The 20,769-nt window shown below is 40.4% G+C and overlaps 1 protein-coding gene across 1 annotated transcript in view; it reads right to left on the bottom strand.

Moving 5' to 3' along the window:
* Positions 1-91: 91 nt before the first annotated feature.
* Positions 92-20,769, bottom strand: part of ift122 (intraflagellar transport 122 homolog (Chlamydomonas)) — a 28,457-nt gene continuing 7,779 nt past the window's right edge. Inside the window, exons 12-29 of the mRNA XM_085344551.1 lie at positions 19,749-19,886; positions 19,393-19,557; positions 18,973-19,170; positions 18,072-18,212; positions 17,601-17,654; positions 16,787-16,948; positions 14,094-14,260; positions 11,385-11,556; positions 10,023-10,125; positions 4,135-4,275; positions 3,937-4,034; positions 2,907-3,007; positions 1,677-1,842; positions 1,478-1,595; positions 1,251-1,379; positions 596-672; positions 316-480; positions 92-178 (exon numbers count right to left, since the gene is read on the bottom strand). Of these exons, the coding sequence (XP_085200677.1) occupies positions 92-178; positions 316-480; positions 596-672; positions 1,251-1,379; positions 1,478-1,595; positions 1,677-1,842; positions 2,907-3,007; positions 3,937-4,034; positions 4,135-4,275; positions 10,023-10,125; positions 11,385-11,556; positions 14,094-14,260; positions 16,787-16,948; positions 17,601-17,654; positions 18,072-18,212; positions 18,973-19,170; positions 19,393-19,557; positions 19,749-19,886 (2,382 nt within the window). The remainder of the gene's footprint in view (positions 179-315; positions 481-595; positions 673-1,250; positions 1,380-1,477; positions 1,596-1,676; positions 1,843-2,906; positions 3,008-3,936; positions 4,035-4,134; positions 4,276-10,022; positions 10,126-11,384; positions 11,557-14,093; positions 14,261-16,786; positions 16,949-17,600; positions 17,655-18,071; positions 18,213-18,972; positions 19,171-19,392; positions 19,558-19,748; positions 19,887-20,769) is intronic.

Raw genomic sequence — 20,769 nt, 5'->3', positions numbered from 1 at the left:
GTACACCCGCCAAACGTACCGCACAGTTTTAAAGAAAATGTAATCAGAAGACAAAAATGTATAAATTAGGTGCTCCACTTTCAGTTCACCGTCAGTTTGGTTCGTCGATGGGCCTCCGACAGTATGGGCAGCAGTTATGCTGAAGCACCAGAAGCTCATAATCTTCACTGTGAAACATCTGCAATAAACACAGCACGAGAGTGTGAGCAACTTGACAGGAAAATAAAGAAATAATTCAAAAACTTTGTTCGTCAAAGAGGACACCAGGTGGTTAACACTGGGTTCTGCTAGCTGAATGCATTCTAAACGCCGTACCTTGAAGCAGGTAGGACACATGGTAATGCTGACTTCAGGCAGCAGGGAGCGGAAGTATTCCCATTTGAGCGGCCTGGGCCAGCGTTTGATCAGCACGTCCCTCCTGCTCATGGCGTGCAGCACAGGACGACTCACCTTGACTGGGACAAAGTTTGAGCCCCCCTGCTGTTTATACACAAAAATGAACCATTATAAACTCCGTCCTTTCACCCTGTCCAGCTGGCTTGCCCATTTGGCAGAATATTAATCACCTCATCTATTTTGTCCTTTTTCTTATTACCTCAAAGCTCATTTTGGCTGTAAATGGATCTTCCTCTTCATCGTCCAAACCCTCATCCATCCTCAAAGATTGGAGATCTTATTGTGTTTATTTGAGAACATATAACCAAGGCGATGCACACATTTCACACATTTTGTGTCGCATGTGTCTTCAGTAATTATGTTTGCAGAGCAGGAAAACCCCTTACAAAATTATCCCCGAGAGACTTTTCTAAGAGGCAAAGTGTTCAAAATTAGCTGTGGCTGTCAGTCACTTCACGGCTCTGGAAGAACACAGCATACCTCAGTGCCCTTGAGGGTCTGCTGGCTAATGCAGGTTAATCCCTGCACTAGGGCTGTGGCTACGGCTCTCAGAGGGTTAGTGTCATTAAGATGAGACAGGAGAGCCTCAGTAACCCTATTAGCTCGAGAGCTAAGATGACTTAGTTCTGACAGCTTACCCACAAGTACAGAATCAAGGCCAGCGCAGACTAAACAGCTTCTTAGAACTGTCACAAGGCAGAGGAGAGCCACGTGCTTCATTTTGAGGAGATGTGCACTGTGTTACAGCATGAACACAGACTTGCGGCACAGTAAAGGCTCAGTAGTTCTTTTATAACACATTAATAACCCTTGTTTGTCTATATATCAACATATAACTGATGATCAAAGGATACCACCATTATCTATATCCTGCCATCGTGCAGCCCTCTGATCTGTGTGAGGAACTTCTAGATCAATAAGAGACAGAGCATCCTCATCAGAGATGTCTTCCTCCAGGTAGAACTGGACCAGCGGCAGCACATCTGTACAAAATCACATGCGACATTTAAAAAAACTCTAATAAAACAAGCAGATTCCTTGGTGGCATATACTGCGCACGGTGTGTATGAGTGTCAGTGACCATATGACGAGGCGCAGTAGATGAAAGGCTGCCTGCAGTTAATGCACACACTCCCCTGGTTGTTCAACAGGGGGTTGTTGGTGGAGCAGCGGTAGCACATCATGCCCTCAATCAGATCCTGCAGCAAACACAGGTGTGTTTAACAAATATGATAAAGGTCACAGCTCTAAAATTTCAAAAACATCACATACACACACACCTCTTTGTCGTGGAAAGGTTTGGAACGAATGGTGAGGCAGCCCAGCTCTATAGACTCTTGGAAGCGTGAGGGAATGTGCAGCTCCTGCAGCTTCTCGTATGCGTACCTTGCAAGCTTATATGCACCAAGCTGTCGGCTCTGCTTGGCCAGCGCATATAAAGTGTTTCTATAATCAGGTCAAGGAAAAATAAACCCGGGGAAGATTTGGCACAGAATTACTGCTTTGTAGATATCTTATTCCAAATATTGTGGGCGTATTTATACTTGTGTTACATTAGCAGAACATCAGCTGCGCTAAGCCAGCAACACTGACTGCATGCCCAGAAAGTAATAAATTAGTTTGTTTGTAGGGTTTTTTTGTGTTTTAATTGAGGACGAGTTGCTTATTTGTATTTATACAGAAACATATTGTTACTAGAGGAGCTCTGAGAGTGGCAACCAGAGGTCAATGAGTTGCAGCTGCAACAGCACTACAAAGGCACTTCTCCATCACCTAAAACTCAACATCGTTTCTGTTCTTGCCCCTCTACCCAGCCGCTCTCGATTCTCCTCCTACACACCCAGTTTTGTGACTCTTGATCAGTGCACGTCCTATTGTGGAGCTGTTTAAGTGCAATTTTGTGTGTGTGCGTGCAGTGTTTTAAGTGTTGAACCAAGTTGAATGCAATTTGCTGAGACTATAAATCCAAGTTCAAAGTTTTTGGAACATTTCAGCTTGGCCACAGAGGATTGCAGCCGTTCGGCCTGATTTCCTCTTCCAAGGCTGCGCTTTCCTTCCTCATTCCAGAGTCCGATGTGTGCCTACATAGATTTGCCCATGTGGCTGTGGGTGTACGCGACCGTGTATGTGTGTATTTGTTCAAATTAAAACGTATTGTTCAGTGTGTTTTGGTATGCATGCTTTTGCACAAAGTTCAGCAATCAAAGCACTTGTTTAGATAACAGAAAATGTGTTTCTTGCTGGCATCGGCTCCTCCTCCCCATCAACACCCCTTTTCTTTCTCTCAGCAGCACTTTGGTTTTCAGAGTGGCGCCAACTCTCCTGATTTCTCCCTACGTCTATCTATTTTCCACCGCTCTATCACTGCCTCTGCCAGTCGTGATTTTAGAATGGTATCTATCTGTCACAGAGAGTTTTCCACATTAAGAGGCCCCCATAATGCTCCATTTTCTAAATATTTGCTGAGATCTAACACTACGTTAAGTCCATTTTCTGAAATGTTAGGATACACTTTAGAGATGCCTGGTGGTATGTCCTTTGTGAGGTTGTTCAGGAGGAATCTGCAGATGTTGAAGAGCGTGTCTGGCATGTGAGAACTGAAGGGCTCATCCTACAGATAAAGACAGTTAAAAATATACACATGTAAGTTTAAGGGGTCACAAAGTGTTAGAATCTCAGATGAAAGTTTTAAAAGCTCCATTTCCAACTTTTTTTCCCGTCATCTTTTAACCTGATCTAAAAGCAGCCTAACCACTCAAAGTGCCTCATTCCTGCTCAAAGTACCCTGAAGGAAAAGATGCATTTTCTTAAAAAAAAAAAACAAAATCACTAACAGCCCTTTATCCCTATAGTTGATAGTTCAAATCTATAGTGCCTGTCTGGGAGAGTTAAAATGAGATATAGAGGCTTCCTGCTCTGGCCTGGATCACAGCGATGCCTCTCTGTTGCAGGGGTGTGACCATAGCAGAGCAAAAAGCTGAAACAACAAACTGAGAACGCTGACACAGGCCAGGTCACCCATACAGGGCTCATAAGCCAGAACTGCTTGTTTGAAAGTAAGTTAGAGCTGCAGGCTCGGAAAAGAGGACTGATGGTAATAGAGGTCAGGGAGGTTTCAAGAATCTAATAATGGAGGTTCCTTCAAGCTGATATTTCCCTTCAATAAACTGCAACCTGAATGCCTTTAATTCTCTCTTTTGTCCCCTGCCCAACACCCTCTATGAATATTTTAATTTCTCTTTAAACCGTGACTCTCTTGAATTGACATAATCTTGCAGAGCCAGACCTAATTTTGTCAAATACACAGCAGTCTGGATGAATTTGAGTATAAAAGTTGATTCAAAAGTACGCAGAAATCACAGTGGACTGTTATAAAAGAGAGAAAATGCAGAAGGAACTTTGTACCTAAACTACCTAACTACATAGTAGGTATTGTTTCCAAGTACGCACAATCTGACAGCTAAAAAAAAAAAAAAGTCGTCCTTGTTACTTAAACACCGATTCACAGTTGTCTTGACTTAAGGTGTATCATATTCTTACCGTGTATCGCTGGATTGAGCGATACACGTGGTAGAGCTCAGCGAGATGCTGAAAACGTTCAAACTTCTTCAGCATTTCTCCCCTCTGTTCTTCACTTTCTGATTCAGACAACAATGGTGAAAAGAAAAAAAAATGCATTAAGCATTTCAGTAAAAATGAGTTATGGCTGGTTGCTCTCAAGATACCTGTGCATCTTACCTTTGGCAATATCTAGACACTGCATAGACAGCATCCAGTAATAGTACCCTGCATCGTTGAACCTGTTCTCCACTACTGCATTCTGGGTAAGCTGCTCTAAGACTTTCACGGCCTCATTCTGAAGTCCAGCCTTGTGAAATGCTGAAAAATAAAAGCAGAAAAGTGGTAAAATACAGACTGGCTGCTCTTGAGGTAATGCTGAATTTACAGAAACAATTTAAAGCACAATTGTTATTTTATGTTTGGGGACACATGCAATTAAGTCCATTTAGACAATGACACACTTTTTGTAATTGAGCCTGTGGACACCACCGCAGTAGATTTAAATCAAACAATCAAGATGTGACTGAAGTGCAAAATTTCAGCTTTAATAAAAACAGTGTTACCTGTTTAAGAGTTAAAACCATTTTTATACATATTCAACTATTTTCAGAGGGTCAAAATGAATTGCAGTTTCACAGCGAAGTGAGACATTTCCCTTGTTATTCCAGGACAAAATAAGCAGATAAAAGATCTGGATTGAGTCTAAGTGTGACGCTTTCATTTCGTAGCTTATGAGTTTCAAAAAGATGCCGATGCAAGTGAGAGAAGCCATCATTAGGCTGTAAAAAAGAAAATAAACCTGTCATAGAGAGCGATAGCAACAGTGTTAGGAGTGGCCAAATCAATAATCTGGTTCATTTTTAGCACAAATGACTTCACTGACCAGTTCATCAACACCAAAAACGCCTGAAAGACCACAGAAGGAAAGTGCATGTTGACAGAATTATTTACATGGTTAAGAAAAACAACTTCACAACATCTAACTAAGTCAAGAACACTCTCGGGGAGGTGGGCGTATCATTTTCAAAGTCTGCAATCAAGAGACGCCTTTGTGACTGTAAATACAGAGGGTTTACAACAAGCTGCAAACCACTGGTTACACTCAGGAACAAGAAGCAGTGTTATGGCATGGGCATGTATGGCTGTCAGTGGAACTGGGTCACTAGTGTTTATTGATGATGTGACTGCTTAAGTGTACAGGACTATAAACTCTGCTCAGATTCAGCCAAATGTTGAAAAACTAATCTGACAGCACTTCAGAGTGCAAATGGATAATGATCCAAATCATACTGCAAAAGCAACCCAAGAGTTTCCAAATGGCATGTGAGAACGGGAATGGCCCAACAGTCACCTGATCTCGCAAGAGAGAATGTTTTTCTTTTACTGAAGACAAAACTGGAGGAACGAGCACGAGTGTCTGTAGTAAAAGCCTATCAGAGCATCTCAAGGGAGGAAACACAGCACTTGCTAACGTCTATCAAGATGTGACTGGAGCACAAACTTTCAGCTTTAATAAAAATCTTTCATTACCTGTTTAGGATTGAAAACCATTGATATATTTTTTGGATGAGTGACGAAATGTTTCTCCCACTGAAAATGCTACATCTACATGAACAGAATTAACTTTAGGGCATTTATATATTTCCATCCATCCATTCTCTTCCACTTATCCTTTTCAGGGTCGCAGGGGGGGCTAGAGCCTATCCCATCTGCTACCCAAACATGGGGAGAACATGCAAACTCCACACAGAAAGAACCCGGCCTGATGGTGAAATTAAACTCATATATATATATATATACACACACACACATATATACACACATATATATATATATATATATATACACACACACACATATATACACACATATATATATATATATATATATATATATAATGTGTGTATATATGTGTGTGTATATATATATATATATATATATATATATATATATATATTTTTTTTTTTTTTAGGGGTGCAACGATACACAAAATTCACGGTTCGGTTCGATACTTTGGTGTCACGGTTCGATATTTTTTCAATACAAAAAAAAAAATGTTCATGCCTTTTTAATTTGTCATTTATTAAAATTATAAATATATATTTTAACTCAAAAGTACAGTTTTTAAATTTAATGTTGCTGAAACAAAGTAATAAAAAAAATAAATCTATCTGATCGAGAAATCACTCATCTTTGGAAAAGAGAGTTTATTACAGAGAAATGGCTCTTTCCAAAATAAAAGCTATACTATAGGCTTCTTCTGGGCTATATTCTCAGCAGCATATTAAACATATCAGGTCCCCATAAGGAGAATCACGTGCCAACGGCTGTCTAAATGACTCAGGTAAAGTTTGTAGCATGCGTGCTTGTTGTTTTTGTCTGCTTCCACTTGTCTTTGCACTAGAATGATGTCGGCGTAAATGTACAGTCATATTCGTTGTGTTCCCACTAGTGCTGTCAGCGTTAATCTCGTTGAAATGACGTTAACGCCACAACAGAGGCGGAGCCAGACATTTGAAACACCCGGGGCTTAGCCCAAAAGGGTGGTATGCATGTGGGATTTTTTTTTTTTTTTTGGGAGGGGGGGGTAGAAATGACTGAAAGGTTAATTGGCTCTGTTTTGAGTTTTGTTCAAAAAAAGAATGACTTCATATAGGGAAAAATATATATCACATGTGCAGGACCTTAAACTAGTTTTTTAATTAAGCAGCAAGGCAGAACAAAGTCGGGGCTGTATCAAGACACGAGGACTAAACCCCAATTCAACCAGACCCAGAACTGATCCAGAATTAAAACAGGACTACAACAGTTCAAAATCAGGACTACTGAGGACTTAACCAAGACATAACCACAATCAGAACTAGATGATAGTCAATCAAGCCAAACACCAACATCATCAAATATACAGTTGAAACCAGATATTTACTCTTCAGATAAAAACACGTTTTTAATTGTAACATCAAATCAGACTAAATGTTTATTTTTTAGATAAATATAAAAACATATTTGTTAACTTTAAGAGTAAAGAGAGAAACTATCTGTATTTCTTAATTGCAAATGGCACCAAATTGTATTCAAACTTGAGCCACACTTATGGAGCTCCACAGTTCTGTTCCTGGTGTTTTGGTTGACATCTCTTGATGTTCCCATGTCACAGAAACAGGCTCTGTGTTTTGCCTTATATGCATCCACAGCTGTGCCACCAATTTACTCACATGGACTCTACTAACCTATCAGAAGCTTCTTCAGCTCAGAATGGAATCATCTGCAGTTTTCTTATTAATTAACAATAAACTTAGTGTACATGTACTCCTACATTTCATGAAAGTGATAAAAAAATAGACAGTTCTGTCTCTCTTTATTCTGACATTTAACTAATTCAAAATATGTTTCAATTTTTATCTAAAACAAAAGTTTACTCTAAATTGATGTTGTACAGTAAAAATGTTTTATGTTTTCTCCCTAAAGTGTATGTAAATATCTGGTTACAAATATGAATATCGTGCTGTGTACTGAAATCCCTCTTGTTTTGCATAGAAATATACTGAACAACATACAAAGCATAATATATAAAATAACATTTACCTGAGTTTTTTCTTTGAAAGAACCCTCTAATGTGCATTCTTATATTTCAGTACATAACTGCAACCGATTTAGTCGGGGAGGGTAAGAACTGAAAATATGAAATAAACACACGTAAGCTAAGACTCTCTAAAAAACAGCATTGTTGTTGTTCGGCTTTTCATTTCGCCATTTGTTGATTCACTCGAAGAGCAAGTAACGTAATATTGGTCAAGTGATCAGTTTGATATCAATCTTTCGTGATTCACCGTCATATTTACATTATTTGTACGGTACGAATGATTTGCTTTGGTACCTGGTCAAACTTAAGCTCTCCTTAGTATGGCTGGCTCCGTTTCTCCAACAGCGCACTCACAGGCAGCAGCTGCCCCGCCCCCTCGCTCAGTCGCTTAGTGCCTGAGCTCGGATCATACCAATATCAGGGGGGATTCACGCACAGTCGTAAATTCCCACAGTGTGCACTATGTGCTTCGAATATTGTGTGTACTTTTTTTTTTTTTTTTTTTTTTTTATACAGTTGTCAGCCAGGCATCTAACTATGAAAAAAATTACACTCCAAAAGACTCCGGGCTTCTGACAAAACAACCCGGGCATAAGCCCAGTAAGCCACCCCCACGCTCCGCCCCTGCGCCAAATCTCCGTTAACGAGCTACCCCGGATCGCCCCGTGCGTGGGGCTGGACAGCCAACACGTTAACGAGCAAACTGCGCTAACGCACTAGTTCCCACCAATGTAATTGAGCATTGCGTGGCACATCCGACATACTGTTTTACTTTTGTCCATGGCGCTTACCTTCAGGGTGATATGTCACACAAAAACCCAAATAGTTGCACTGTCGAGCGCAGATCCACTGAGCGCTCAACACAGACAGCATCGTCAGAAGAAAAGTTGATAAAATAAATTAAAAATTTTGTATTGTTCATACATATGCGTACCAAACCGAAAGCACTGTATCGAACGGCTCAATATCGATACAAGTATTGTTGCACCCCTAATATATATACACATACATTTTTTTTTTAAATTTTATAGGCAGTCATGGACTCCGAAAAGTGTTCAAACAATTACTTTCACACCTCTGAAAATGTATAAAAATGTCTGTAATTTTCCTACTAATCTGATGAAACTACATTCTATAGAATTATATAACATTATTACAGCCAAGAAAAAAGAAGTGAAAGTACATTATAGGACATACACATTTGTAAACTCACATATTACCTAGAGTATTTAACAAGAAGTGCCATCCCATTTCAAAAACAAAAAAAACAGGCAACAACTAGTACCAGTCCTTTCCAAGCAGGACGGCAGCTTCTTAATATGAAACGCCAAAACATTTTGACTTTAAAGCCGTAATAAACATCACCACTATCCTTCATGTTCCAATCAGAGGGTAATTAGAAACAGCTTTAGGGAGTCGACCTCAGTAATGACCCTGCCCCTGCAACCACAGCAGGGGTCAGGCTGTATTATGGCAAACATTCATCAGTCTAACTGAATAAAAACCACATTCAGACACTGATGGTTACTGTTAGTAATGGGCGCACACTCCTCCCCCTCCCCCTTACAGAAACACAAAAACCAAGCTGACAAGGTTGCAGAGCACAGCAGCAATTGTCAGAATCTTTTAGCCAGAGCTCCCATGCAGACAACTACAGCTTACATTGTGCTGTTAGCAAAATAAAGATAACAACATTATCTTTTGGGGACATACTGAGAAGCGTGTCTGGCAATAAAAGACAACTTCAAATTTAAGAAATAGGAAATGCTTTAGGTACGATGTACTTGAAAATCTTGTTGAACCCCTGGGAGTACTAATCAGAACCTGATTTTGGTACCAAGTGAGCTCCAGCTAAAACCTCCAGAATATATAACAAACAAAGTCACCTGAGTTAAGCAGAGTTAATCATTTCTTAAAATGTTATTTATTGAGAAGTCCCAGTGCAGTGGACAGGAGGCAGGCCAGAATTTGACACATTACAATCATTAGTAACACAATACTAAACTAAAATACACACAATCAGCAAAACGCATGACCACAGGCAAGTTTCAGTACATCCAGACCTGCTCAGTCATGCACTCCATGTGGAGACAGGCAGAAGAAGATTATGTAGAAGAGGAAATATGCCTGCTGAGATCATAATTATAAATCTATGAGCTGATTATAACTATGGTTACAGTTGGTAATCATCATCAGAGCTGCTTGTAGTACTGGTGATTAGAGGCATGGAAGCATGTCATTCAGTTAACAGGCAGCCCAGCTCTGTCCTGCTATGCTTGAGCAAAGAGGATCATGTTTTACAGTGGATATAGAGAATCTCAAGGAAGTAGTGAGACATTTCAGTTTTTGGAGCAGGCCTTGCTTTATTACTTCCATATGTAAACACTAGCAGATGCATTGCAGAAGAAACTGTGACATAAGTCCTCTCCCACTGGCTTACTAAAAGCAAAAGTGAAATCCTGCTGGTGATGTAAAAGCTCACCCTTTTGAGCCTCCTCGAAACGGTCATTTTCAGCCAGCCACTGGGCGTACGGCACAAAGACGTCGTTTTTGAACTGCGGGTGTTTCTCCACCAGTGAGAAGGCCTGAGACAGAAGACAGAAGAAGCATATGCTTGTGACTGCCTGACTTGTGTTTTTAGTCCCACATATAGAGAATAACACTGTACTCCCTGGCTATTTATGGCTCTACTTCACTTACCGCACATTTTCCAAACATGTTACCTTAAGTTCAAATACTTCTTCACCATTATTTATTAGCCGAGAACAATGAAAATTGCATGAGCTAAATTGATTTCACACTCAATTAGAACTCCAACTGCAGGTCTCGTGCTGTTCGAATGACAGTATAAACTGTAAAGAGCTGCTGTAGTGCTTCGTGGACACATATCGCCTATCACGCTGACTAATTAGCTCAACGTCCTGTGGCAAAATCTGAGCCAAGAATCACACAGCAGTCATACCATACAGTAAAGGAGAACAAATGTGTGTTTCAGCCCTTTGAGCCCATTCATTTAAAGAAATACTTTGTTTTAAAGAGGAGTGGGAGCAGTGAATAGCATCCATATGGCCTATGGTGTAACTCAGTCTGTGGTGCCGTCTGGCTCGTCTTGGTGTCCACCACCCCGCCCCCTTGAAGCACATAAAGCCAAGTAGTTCTCTCAACCTCTGCCTCCCTCCTCTGCTCTTTCTTCTCTGTCTCTCCCTCTCTGAGGATTAAATATTCCAAGAAGCCTTCAACAGACATAACAGCAAGAATCATGTGATCATAATTTCATGTTCTGTTTTTGGCTCTAGTGTTTCAACATGCAAATCGCCAATGTGCATCTCTGTAACGCCTTTAACTCGATTATAGACTGCAGATGGATTAAAGAAATGCAATATTTTCGTCTTGCCATGATCCGCCTTGATGGAGGAATTTGATTGGAAGCAGAACAGAATTTAAAGCTGATACTCTTTCACTGCAGTAGTGTTTTGAGCTTCTCACCAGCTAATCATCATGTGGGCATGGATTCAGAGAAATCCAAAGCTGGATGATTAGCTCTGGAGTGTGTGTGGCTCCAGTTTGTCAGTGTAGAAAGAAATCAGGCAGACATATTATCTTATTGTTTGCTTTCAGTTGTGGTTACTCTGACAAATAAAGTGGACTTTTCTGAGGATCCCTGCAAAATTGAACAAACCCCAAATATGGAGCAGTGTACTTTGTGGCTTATAGTGCAAGTGCCACAGCAGTTTGTTAAGTGCAGCCCTATATGCTTCACATTATATTTATGTGATTGTCTCAGGACTTTTTATATATATATAAGTTATAATAAGCTGAACAGGTGTGCGTAAGTGTGTCAGACCTCTTCCCAGTGCAGAGTTTCTACATGCAGGTGCACCAGAGCCTTCAAGTCCCCCATCTTAGAGTAAGTCTCTGAGGCATAGCCATGGTGTTTCAGCCTCTTAAAGTGGAGTGCACATTTTGCTAGCGGTTCGCGTTCAGCCTTGTCCAATTTACGGGCGATGTCGATCAGCCTGGGTGAGAGAAGACAGGAATGAGCACACAGAAAGAGGGCGGGAGAAGATGAACCCTGCTGTATCAAACTATGCTCGTGACCCCAGAAAGAATGTGAATCAGTCAGGGTCACGAGCTGAATCTGAGTCAGGCTAAAGAGCTCGGACTATGTTCAACAGCAGTGTCAGTTGCGCTGACCCACTGGTAGCACCACAGGACACTTACAGCGTGCAGAGAGTGGGTCAGATGGAGTCAGCAGGGAGTTCTGACATGCTCACCAGATATCAATTTGCCTGGTTTTCAACAACACAGACACACAACACACATTAACAATAATGGATGTAATGGATGTATGATAGAACCTTAAAGGAGAACTCTTATGTTCCTTTCCAGCTCCATATTTTTATCCTTAGTCTCTACTAGAGCAGCTTTGCAGTTCAAAATAATCCTTATCTATCTAATAATAGCCATTTGTGCCGCCTCACAGCTCATCAGTTGTCTGAAATGAATGGTTTAAGACAAATTTCTTCCTTCTTTAAGCAGCAAGTGGGTGGATTGTTCACAATCAGAGTGGTCTCCCTGAGACAATCTTGTAAGGATACTGGTTCTCATTACTGCTCTTACATCTGTATGATGTCAAACTGCCTAAAATAAGCAGTTAAAGCAGTTTGAAGTCTGAGCTTTTGGCTTATAGGGATTACCTGTACATATGCTGACTTCATTACTATTATTATTATTATTATTAGTATTAACTTTGGCCATGTTTACTGCAAGCATCAGCCATTGTAACAGTATATATAACGGAAGATGAAGAAAAGCACAGTAAGTCCCATTTAATGGAAAGGTATTTGTTTCTGGGAACATGTTTAGCCCTCATGTCTTACCCTTCACATATCTGGCTCTAATGGCCTGTGACTGAGACTCATGACATTTACTGGACGTTTATTATTGCTTGTGCTATTAAATTAAAACACAAACTGCAACTTAAACTTCAACAAGTAAAATTAGGAGTCTCTGTATCTAAATGGACAATGCTGCTCTGTTATTGTATTTTGTCCCATCATCATTTCACTAATGATAGAGCACTCAAGTAAAAATAAAAAAGGAATAGGCTTTATTGTAATCTTTTTGGTCTTGAGTAATAGATCCCCAGGTTTTCTGACGTTTTCTTTGGATAATGGCTGCTTTAACACTCATTTTTAGTCAGACCTTGTGCCTGACCATTTTCAGAGGAATGTTTTGCTTTTTTATTGTTGTTGCTGTTAAGCCAGTTAAAATCTACCCATGAATCATTCTAGATTAAAAACAAAAGCTATCTAACTCATGGGATCTACATCTACACATAACAGACAAATTGAAAAAGAACCCATGTTAAATTGTACCTTTAGGCACTTTGTTACTAGCAGCCTGTTGCAAAAATACTACATTTCTTCCCCATTTATTTATTTCAATCTATGAAAGAAATACTAAATATAGCACCGTTCGTCAGGGTGATTCCAAAGAGCTGTTAGACAAAGAAATTGGCATATCTTAGCACGGTGTGCCTATCCTTGAAAAAATTCGAGGATACTGGACAAGTGGACAAAGAAGAAGCAGCAGGCCTGAAAAAAATACTACAGTAGATGAACAGTATTTGAAAGGCATGTTCTTATGAAACAAGAAACAAGTTCCGCAAGAACCTGAAACTGGACCTGAGAAATGTACCTGACAAGATCTAGAAAAAGACAATATATGCCAAACTACACAAGAACTGGACTGAAAGTCAGTGGCAACAGGTTTTATGGAGTGATGAATCCAAATTTGAAATCTTTGGTTTAAGTCATCGTCAGTATGGCGGGATCGTCAGAGGTGCAACAATGTGTGTTTACAGCCATCTGCAAAACATGTTGGAGTCTCAGTCATGGTTTGGGGCTGCATTTCAGCCAGTGGTGTTGGGGATCTTGTCAAAACCGATGTAATTACGAGCACAGAAAAGTACAGTCAGATTGTGATCCACCATGCAATTCCATCTGGAAATTATATGATATGCAGTAACTTCACTTTTCAGCATGACCATAATTCCAAGCACACTGCCAATGCAGTAAAAGCACCTGAAGAGAAAAACACATATTGGAAGACTATCAGCCATGGATTAGCCTCCTCAGAGCCTGGACCTCAAGATTACTAAAGCAGTGCGGGATCAGCTTACACGGAGAATAGAACAAAAGGATGCCAACATCCAAAGAAGAGCTTTGATTGTCCCTCAAAAAGCTTGGAGAACTATTCCTGAAGACTACTTTAAGAAATTACAAGAAAAGAAAAAGTAACATGGGGTAGGTGGCTCAACAGTTTTGCCAAACCTAGAAAGTAAGGTGATGGAGAGCTCTGAGAATGTATGTAATGAACATTTAAAGCATATTAACTTATTTTTCTTTCTGTAAAGCTTTGAAGCAGAAGAACTAGATCTAGGATAAGTTTATATTATATTTCGAAATCACACACATATGTGGTCGTTTTAAAGAAAGTTAAACAGGAGCAGCAGGATTTCAAAATGTTTAAGAGAGAGACTGACACCTACATGTCTGCCCAGCCGTGTTCGCCTATAATGTCTATAGCTTTGAGATGTTCTCCTGCTGACAGGTACATCTCTGCTGCTGCCCGCGGCTCCCTGCTGCTCTTAGCCCAGTCTGCCTGCTTGGTCATCAGCATCCGAGAGCTCTTTGGGTCTGTCACTCCAACAAACTCCTGCAGCAAGAGAGAGAAAGTTTCAAACTTTACATCACATTCAATAATTAGCAGAGGTGGGACCAAGTCATTGTTTTGCAAGTCTCAAGTAAGTCTCAAGTCTTTATCCTCAAGTCTCAAGTCAAGTCTCAAGTAATGTCAGGCAAGTCAGAGTCGAGTCTCAAGTCACTGGTGTAAAAGTCCGAGTCAAGTCACAAGTCTGAAACTTTGAATTTCAAGTCCTTTCGAGTCTTTAAAAAAAACAAACGAAAAAATAATGTTGCAGTTATGCTAAATGTAAATATTAGACCATGTAATTTTAAAATCTGTGTTTTTCTCAACACATACAAAATAGTGAACTTAGAAAATATACACAAATTGTGAAATTGCACCTCTTTAAAATGCAGCTCAATTAAACTTAGCTCCAAGAATAATTTTCACCGACAGTTCTGAGATAAGCTGCATGTTATTCTTGGATGCGGTTGTAGGACCAGCTTTAAAATCGCATGACAAAAATATCATACACATTAAAAAAAACTGTATCACCAACGTAGCCTGGACAACATTTGCTAGTTAGATGAAGTCAGCTATCTCATCTTAGCATATTTATATGCATATTTATAATTATACGGTTCTTGGAGTGAGTGCATACACTCATGAAGTTTAGTAACTTCCGGTCACTGCAACAAGCCCAGGTACAGTTTACCGACGGATGGGTGCAGGACCTTGAAATGCACCGTGTAGAACGAAAGACCATCGTACGTATCATAAGTTTACCAGTCTCACAAATCGTCTTCATAAATACACATTCGTTAACCGTTTATTAATATAACCTTTGAGCTCAACGGTAATTAATTAGTAGTGGAAATAATTTCTGGTAGCATCACAGAAATGTAGCAGTGACAATAATATTGTATGCTGTAATCGTACTGGACAATTAGTGATACAAAAAACCTGTTTTATCCTGTGAATAAAAGTATGTGTTTTTGTCAGTGTACCATAATAACAGAAGCGAAACGCAATATTGTGTCAGGATAATTTACTATTTATGCACAATAAATAAAGGAGCATAGCGCGACAATTTCTGTTCAGCGCCAGACTTGCTTGTAACCTATATCACCATTTATGTTAAGAAAAATGACGCATTAACTACAACAGCAGACTGACCTTTGTGTAAATGCTTGGAGCAGACTAACCTGTGAGCTGGAGTGTTCTAGGACGTTATATTTGATCTTTGAATGGCTGCAATCCAGGCCATCCGTCGCCTCTTTGTTACTTCGGAAACATGGCTCGAACAATTTCTCTTCAACGACGTAATCCGATAACAACCGATCTCTTTACCCGTCGGCTTCCCGTGGCTGTCATGCGACCGGCTATTGCAGTTAATAATACAACAGCTTCTTGACATTTTTGTGTTTCTTTTTATCGCTGTGTGACTGATTTTAATTGAAAGCCTGCGTGCGCTAGTACCGCTTGCCACGAGTTCCCAGAATCCTTTGCGGTTCTACCCGTGAATGACGTCACATTTTCAATCTCCATATAATATGCATGTTAAATTTTATATTTGGGGTAAAATATCAAGTCTTTTCAAGTAAACCGGTTCAAGTCCAATTCAAGTCCCAAGTCATTGGTGTAAAAGTCCAAGTCAAGTCACAAGTCTTAGAACATTTTTTCAAGTCAAGTCTAAAGTCATAAAATTAATGACTCGAGTCTGACTCGAGTCCAAGTCATGTGACTCGAGTCCACACCTCTGATAATTAGTCATTAAGATGGGCAACAACCAACAATGTAATGTAATGTCCAACAGTTTATCAAAAGCAGATTCCTAACAGTAGTCTGAAAGGAGAGAAAGAAAAGTCCAGTTCAGATGGGCAGAACCATGTGGGTCAAGTGTGAGACAGGAGGAAGCGAGTCACACAAACAGCAGGCAGCTACAAGGCCTTTCCCTCCGGTGTCCATCCTACCTAAAACAAACAGCCGGAGGGACCAGATGGCCACACAGCCACATAAATATACAGCAGCCACATCAAACACACATACAATCTGATACAAACTCAAGCACAAATATACATGAACGAGTCATGGCTGTGTCATCTGCTCCAGCAATGCGAGTGCAACGGTGATGATCAAAAGTGGGGGCACCACATGTAAACATAATAAAGCACGAATTTGTCTCGGCTCCAACTGACCCCCTCATCAAAGTGTTCGTGTGGGAACAGACGCTGGCTTTATTTCTCTCCTTTTGTGCCCCACTTCCAACTGTAACTATATGTCGTACAGGGATACGTGTGTAAACGTTGGCCATGCGTGTGCAGATCAGATGATATATGTAGAGATTCTGATGATATATGAGGAGATGAAAGACAGACAGTAAAGGGGGGGCTGTCTGAACACAGTGCAGGGCCCCAATTTGGCATAACTGCACATGCTGAAGAAAACCATATGCTCTAAATCCCGAAAACATGCAATGCTTCGCAGGTGTTTTTGTCTGTATCGATACAATATCTTATATGTAAGAGCATGTGTTTTAGTCAGTGATTTAATCACCTTGGCGTAGTCGAACATGCGCAGGTCAGTGTACATGCTCAGCGCTCTGGATTCGTGGCCAGTACGTTTGTAGAGCCTGGCTGCCTCGTGGAATTTCCCCTGGTAGGCGTAGACGTCTGCCAGAAACAGGTCATTGTCGTTCTCACCCCGCTTCTTCCTCTCCTACAAATCAGTCAACACAAACACTGAGTTGGGTGCTAAGACTAACAGTCACATATATTAGCATGCACACACACACACACACACACACACACACACACACACACACACACACACACACACACACACACAGTTATGCATGTGGCTTTGCATACACATAGAGTTACACAAGACTGAAGGGTGTTGAATCTTCACAAACCTCTTCTGCCATCAGCCACAGAAATAACAAACACCATTTTTATTGAACGAAAGAAACACTTCTTTCCATATATAATAATTTTACTGACAAAAACAGACTGTCAAAGATGAACATTTCCACATTTCAAATAAGAACAAGCAGAAACACCCAAGCCATAACAGATTCTGCTCCGCTCAGCAAGCACATTGTTAAGGATTTGTGCATATGCTTAGCTGTGCGCTTGCATGTCAGCGCGGACTCAACTGGAAAAGGTCACTCGGGATACAGGTTCCTCCTTTGTTTGAGGTTTAGGTCTAGTTCAGAAAAAAGCCTTACAATTACTGACATTATTGTATGATGACAGTAATTATGATTCACTATTTAATGATGTCAGGATATACACTAGCCAGGAAAAAAAAAAAACAGAAAACAAAAAAAAATTATAACCAAATTAGGCCTCTGAGGACTTAGCATTACCTCAATGCTATTGATTAGTTCCAGGTAGCGCAGATCTCGGATTCTAATGAAGGCCTGAAAAGGTGGAGAGGAAAGATTTAGTATAATTGCGTCTGAGAATCTGTTGCTTTGTGTTCTTATTTGCATTACTAGCTTCTTAAAAATTCTTCATCGGACACTGATTAAGGATGTGGCTTCACTGTTGATTTGGCTAACTTGGGTAATGTCCATGTTTTGACGTTAAGTGGTTGCAGTTAACATGATGAAGAGTAGGGTACTGTATATTTCTATTGCTCATTTTACTAGAAGTAGTAAATTGTGAAGGATGGTAAGATCTGCCTTACTTAATCAAAACAATGTGTGTGTGTGTGTGTGTGTGTGTGTGTGTGTGTGTGTGTGTGTGTGTGTGTGTGTGTGTGTGTGTGTGTGTGTGTGTGTGTGTGTGTGTGTGTGTGAGTGTGAGAGAGAGAGAGAGAGAGAGAGAGAGCTGACCTTCTTGGCAGTCTCAAAGTCAAGTCCCTCCAGGGCTTCTGTGGCCAAATCCCTCCAGTCACTATCTGTCACACCCAGGCAGGCAATCTGATAGGCCTCCTTAAACATCTTCCTCTCCAAGTACTGGTACATGGGTGCAGACTGGCAGGCCAACACCATCACAGTTAAAAGCATTATAAATACAAATTTGTGGAAAAGAATGGCCACAAACCAATCAATAAACAGAAACAAAACATCTTTACGAAACACTTTTTTTTCCGTAACTGATATAAATTGCATCCATATATATCATTTCTTTCTTTGTAGTACAAATAAATACCATATTTATGATAAAAATGACCAGGATCGTGGCACGTGTTTCTGCAGACATGTAGAACTAATGCAGAGCAACAACGGAGGAAATTTAAAGGTTAAGCGCATTTCGCTGGGACGCATTTCGATGAGTCACAGTACTTTTAACAGCATATTGTGGAAGAGAATGAAAAATATTACTTCTTTAATATTTAATATGCTTTAAAAAGCGTATAACTCTGTGGCATTATGAACACTAATATAACAGCCAATACCAGGGTAAGGGTAGAGGTCAAAAGGTCAAACAGAGATAATATACTGAGATTTGAAATTTGACATTTGGAATTTATACTTGATACAATTCCAGTTCATACGAGCCCAGTTTCATAAAGACTAGATGAATACTTTAGGAAGTATTAGAAATGACCTAGTAACATATGATGAAAAGCAAGAACCATGTAACAATTTTAACCATCAGTTTCAATTTCACACAAAATTACTACATTTTGACCATTTTTATTTCAGAAGCATTTTGGCTACAGACCTGTGCCACCACACGGAGCGCCATCACTGCTTCTAGACATGAGCAGCCTGACAAGATAATACCCACCTGCGGCACCTCCACTGCAGACATGGAATACACATGGAGGCAGAATATCTTGGAGCCATTGTAGCCGACCATAAAGCCTTGCATCTTCTGCTGGTGTACAGGGAAGTTGCAAGCCTTGATATTAAGGTAGCCATTCCCAGAGAAGCACAGCATGTCCTCACACTGGGTGTTCCAGGCTACACTATTGGCATTAGGCTCCTGTAAGGAAAGCAAATGCAAGTACACAGGAATAATGAGGTCAGAGGTGACTGTGAAACACATACAAGTCTGGGCTATTGTAAACCTGTTCCTGTATTTAATGCAACTAATTGAGCACACATGCTTGTTTCCATTTTATTTCACTCCACTGCATCTCTGAAATGCAATTCAAAGCCCGCGAAGCTAGGTTCCTTCGTCACGCCCTTTCCACTGCCTGCTGACCTGAAAAAGTAGCTCTTTACTCTTGATGTCATAGACAAGGAGAGTGTTATGCTCATCCACCACAGCCAGTTTATTGCGGGAGGCGCTCATGTCCAGGCAGCGCACTGACGTTGTTAGCTTCAGCAGCGTGATGGGAAACGGGTTGTCAACAAATATCTTTAGTATCTGCAAACAGAGAATAGAGAATCAGTTGTGTTGTAACTGGCTCCAGTAACAGATATATCCAAAAAAAAAATGCTTTCTTCATTAGGACAGCAGTTTCCTTTATGTTCAAATTCCAGGAGCACTGGCATGTGAGCATGACTCCCACTTCTGTGGTTACTTTGTGTGAGAATGGATCTTCTTGGAGTACTCACAGCGCCATTCTTTAACCCTACGAGTAAACCCTCTCTGCCTGGTGGACCACCAATCACTTTGATGTATCGAATTAGAGATTCCATCACCCATTCCTTTTCCCTCACACTGTTGAAGGACAGACACTGGAGTCTCTTCTCCTGCAGAAGAGCAGAGTAAGAAGGCTGAGGCTTCAATTATATTTGACAAATGGAGCGCTGACTGGTGCAGCATTGTCAAACGTTTCTGTTTTCATCATTTCACAGTGTGTTAATCTCATCCTTTAAGCAATTCAAACATACTCGTAAATGTCTCGCAAATCCTAAACACAGTGCTCTTTTAAGCATCAAAAGGTGTTTAAAGAAAGCAATGCCATAAAGATTAACAGTGATTTGATTTGACAGTGACATATACAGCACAGACCACATGAACACAGCCCGTTTATATGGTCTAAAAGTTCTTTTAGGCATGAAACATGAGTACGCCTGATAGAGAGATCTGAAGCACCTCTGTCACACATAGACAGATTTAAAAGGAAATAACCGCCGCATTACGGCCGCTCCTCCTCCCTACCAGACTGTCAGACACACAGAGACAAGAAGCAGAGAGCAAACCCAAGAGACATCCACTGGTTCAACAGACTATGGTGCCTTCCCCCTGATTCAACTGGCTTAATTTATCCAGTTTGAAGATGGTTGAGAAAGGGAGAGAGACAGAGCACATGCACAGCTGGAGTCTTTTGCAAACTAGGCAGAAACATCTGGGGGAACAGCCATTCCATTTCTGGACTGTTTGGGCTTGAAGTAAATGTCTAAACATTGATTTACTGTGCTTTCATCGTATTAATAGCGCTCAAATGTCACTGCAGCCTCTTGCACAATCAAGTGTGCATTAGTGTAATTCACAAAGAACAGCAGCCCCACTGGAGACCAGAGGAAGTATAACTGAAAGAAAATACAAATACACACAGGCTCTGGCAGACGCAAGCAACTTTAAATGAATGTTTTTGTATATTTTGCCACTACAAAAAAAACTGCGGATCTC

This window comes from Diplotaxodon limnothrissa, linkage group LG20, assembly GCF_057381915.1.
Source record: "Diplotaxodon limnothrissa isolate DT_005_m linkage group LG20, D_limnothrissa_male_GT1.1, whole genome shotgun sequence".
Classification (NCBI taxonomy): domain Eukaryota; kingdom Metazoa; phylum Chordata; class Actinopteri; order Cichliformes; family Cichlidae; genus Diplotaxodon; species Diplotaxodon limnothrissa.
This window is presented reverse-complemented; position numbering and strand designations above follow the sequence as displayed.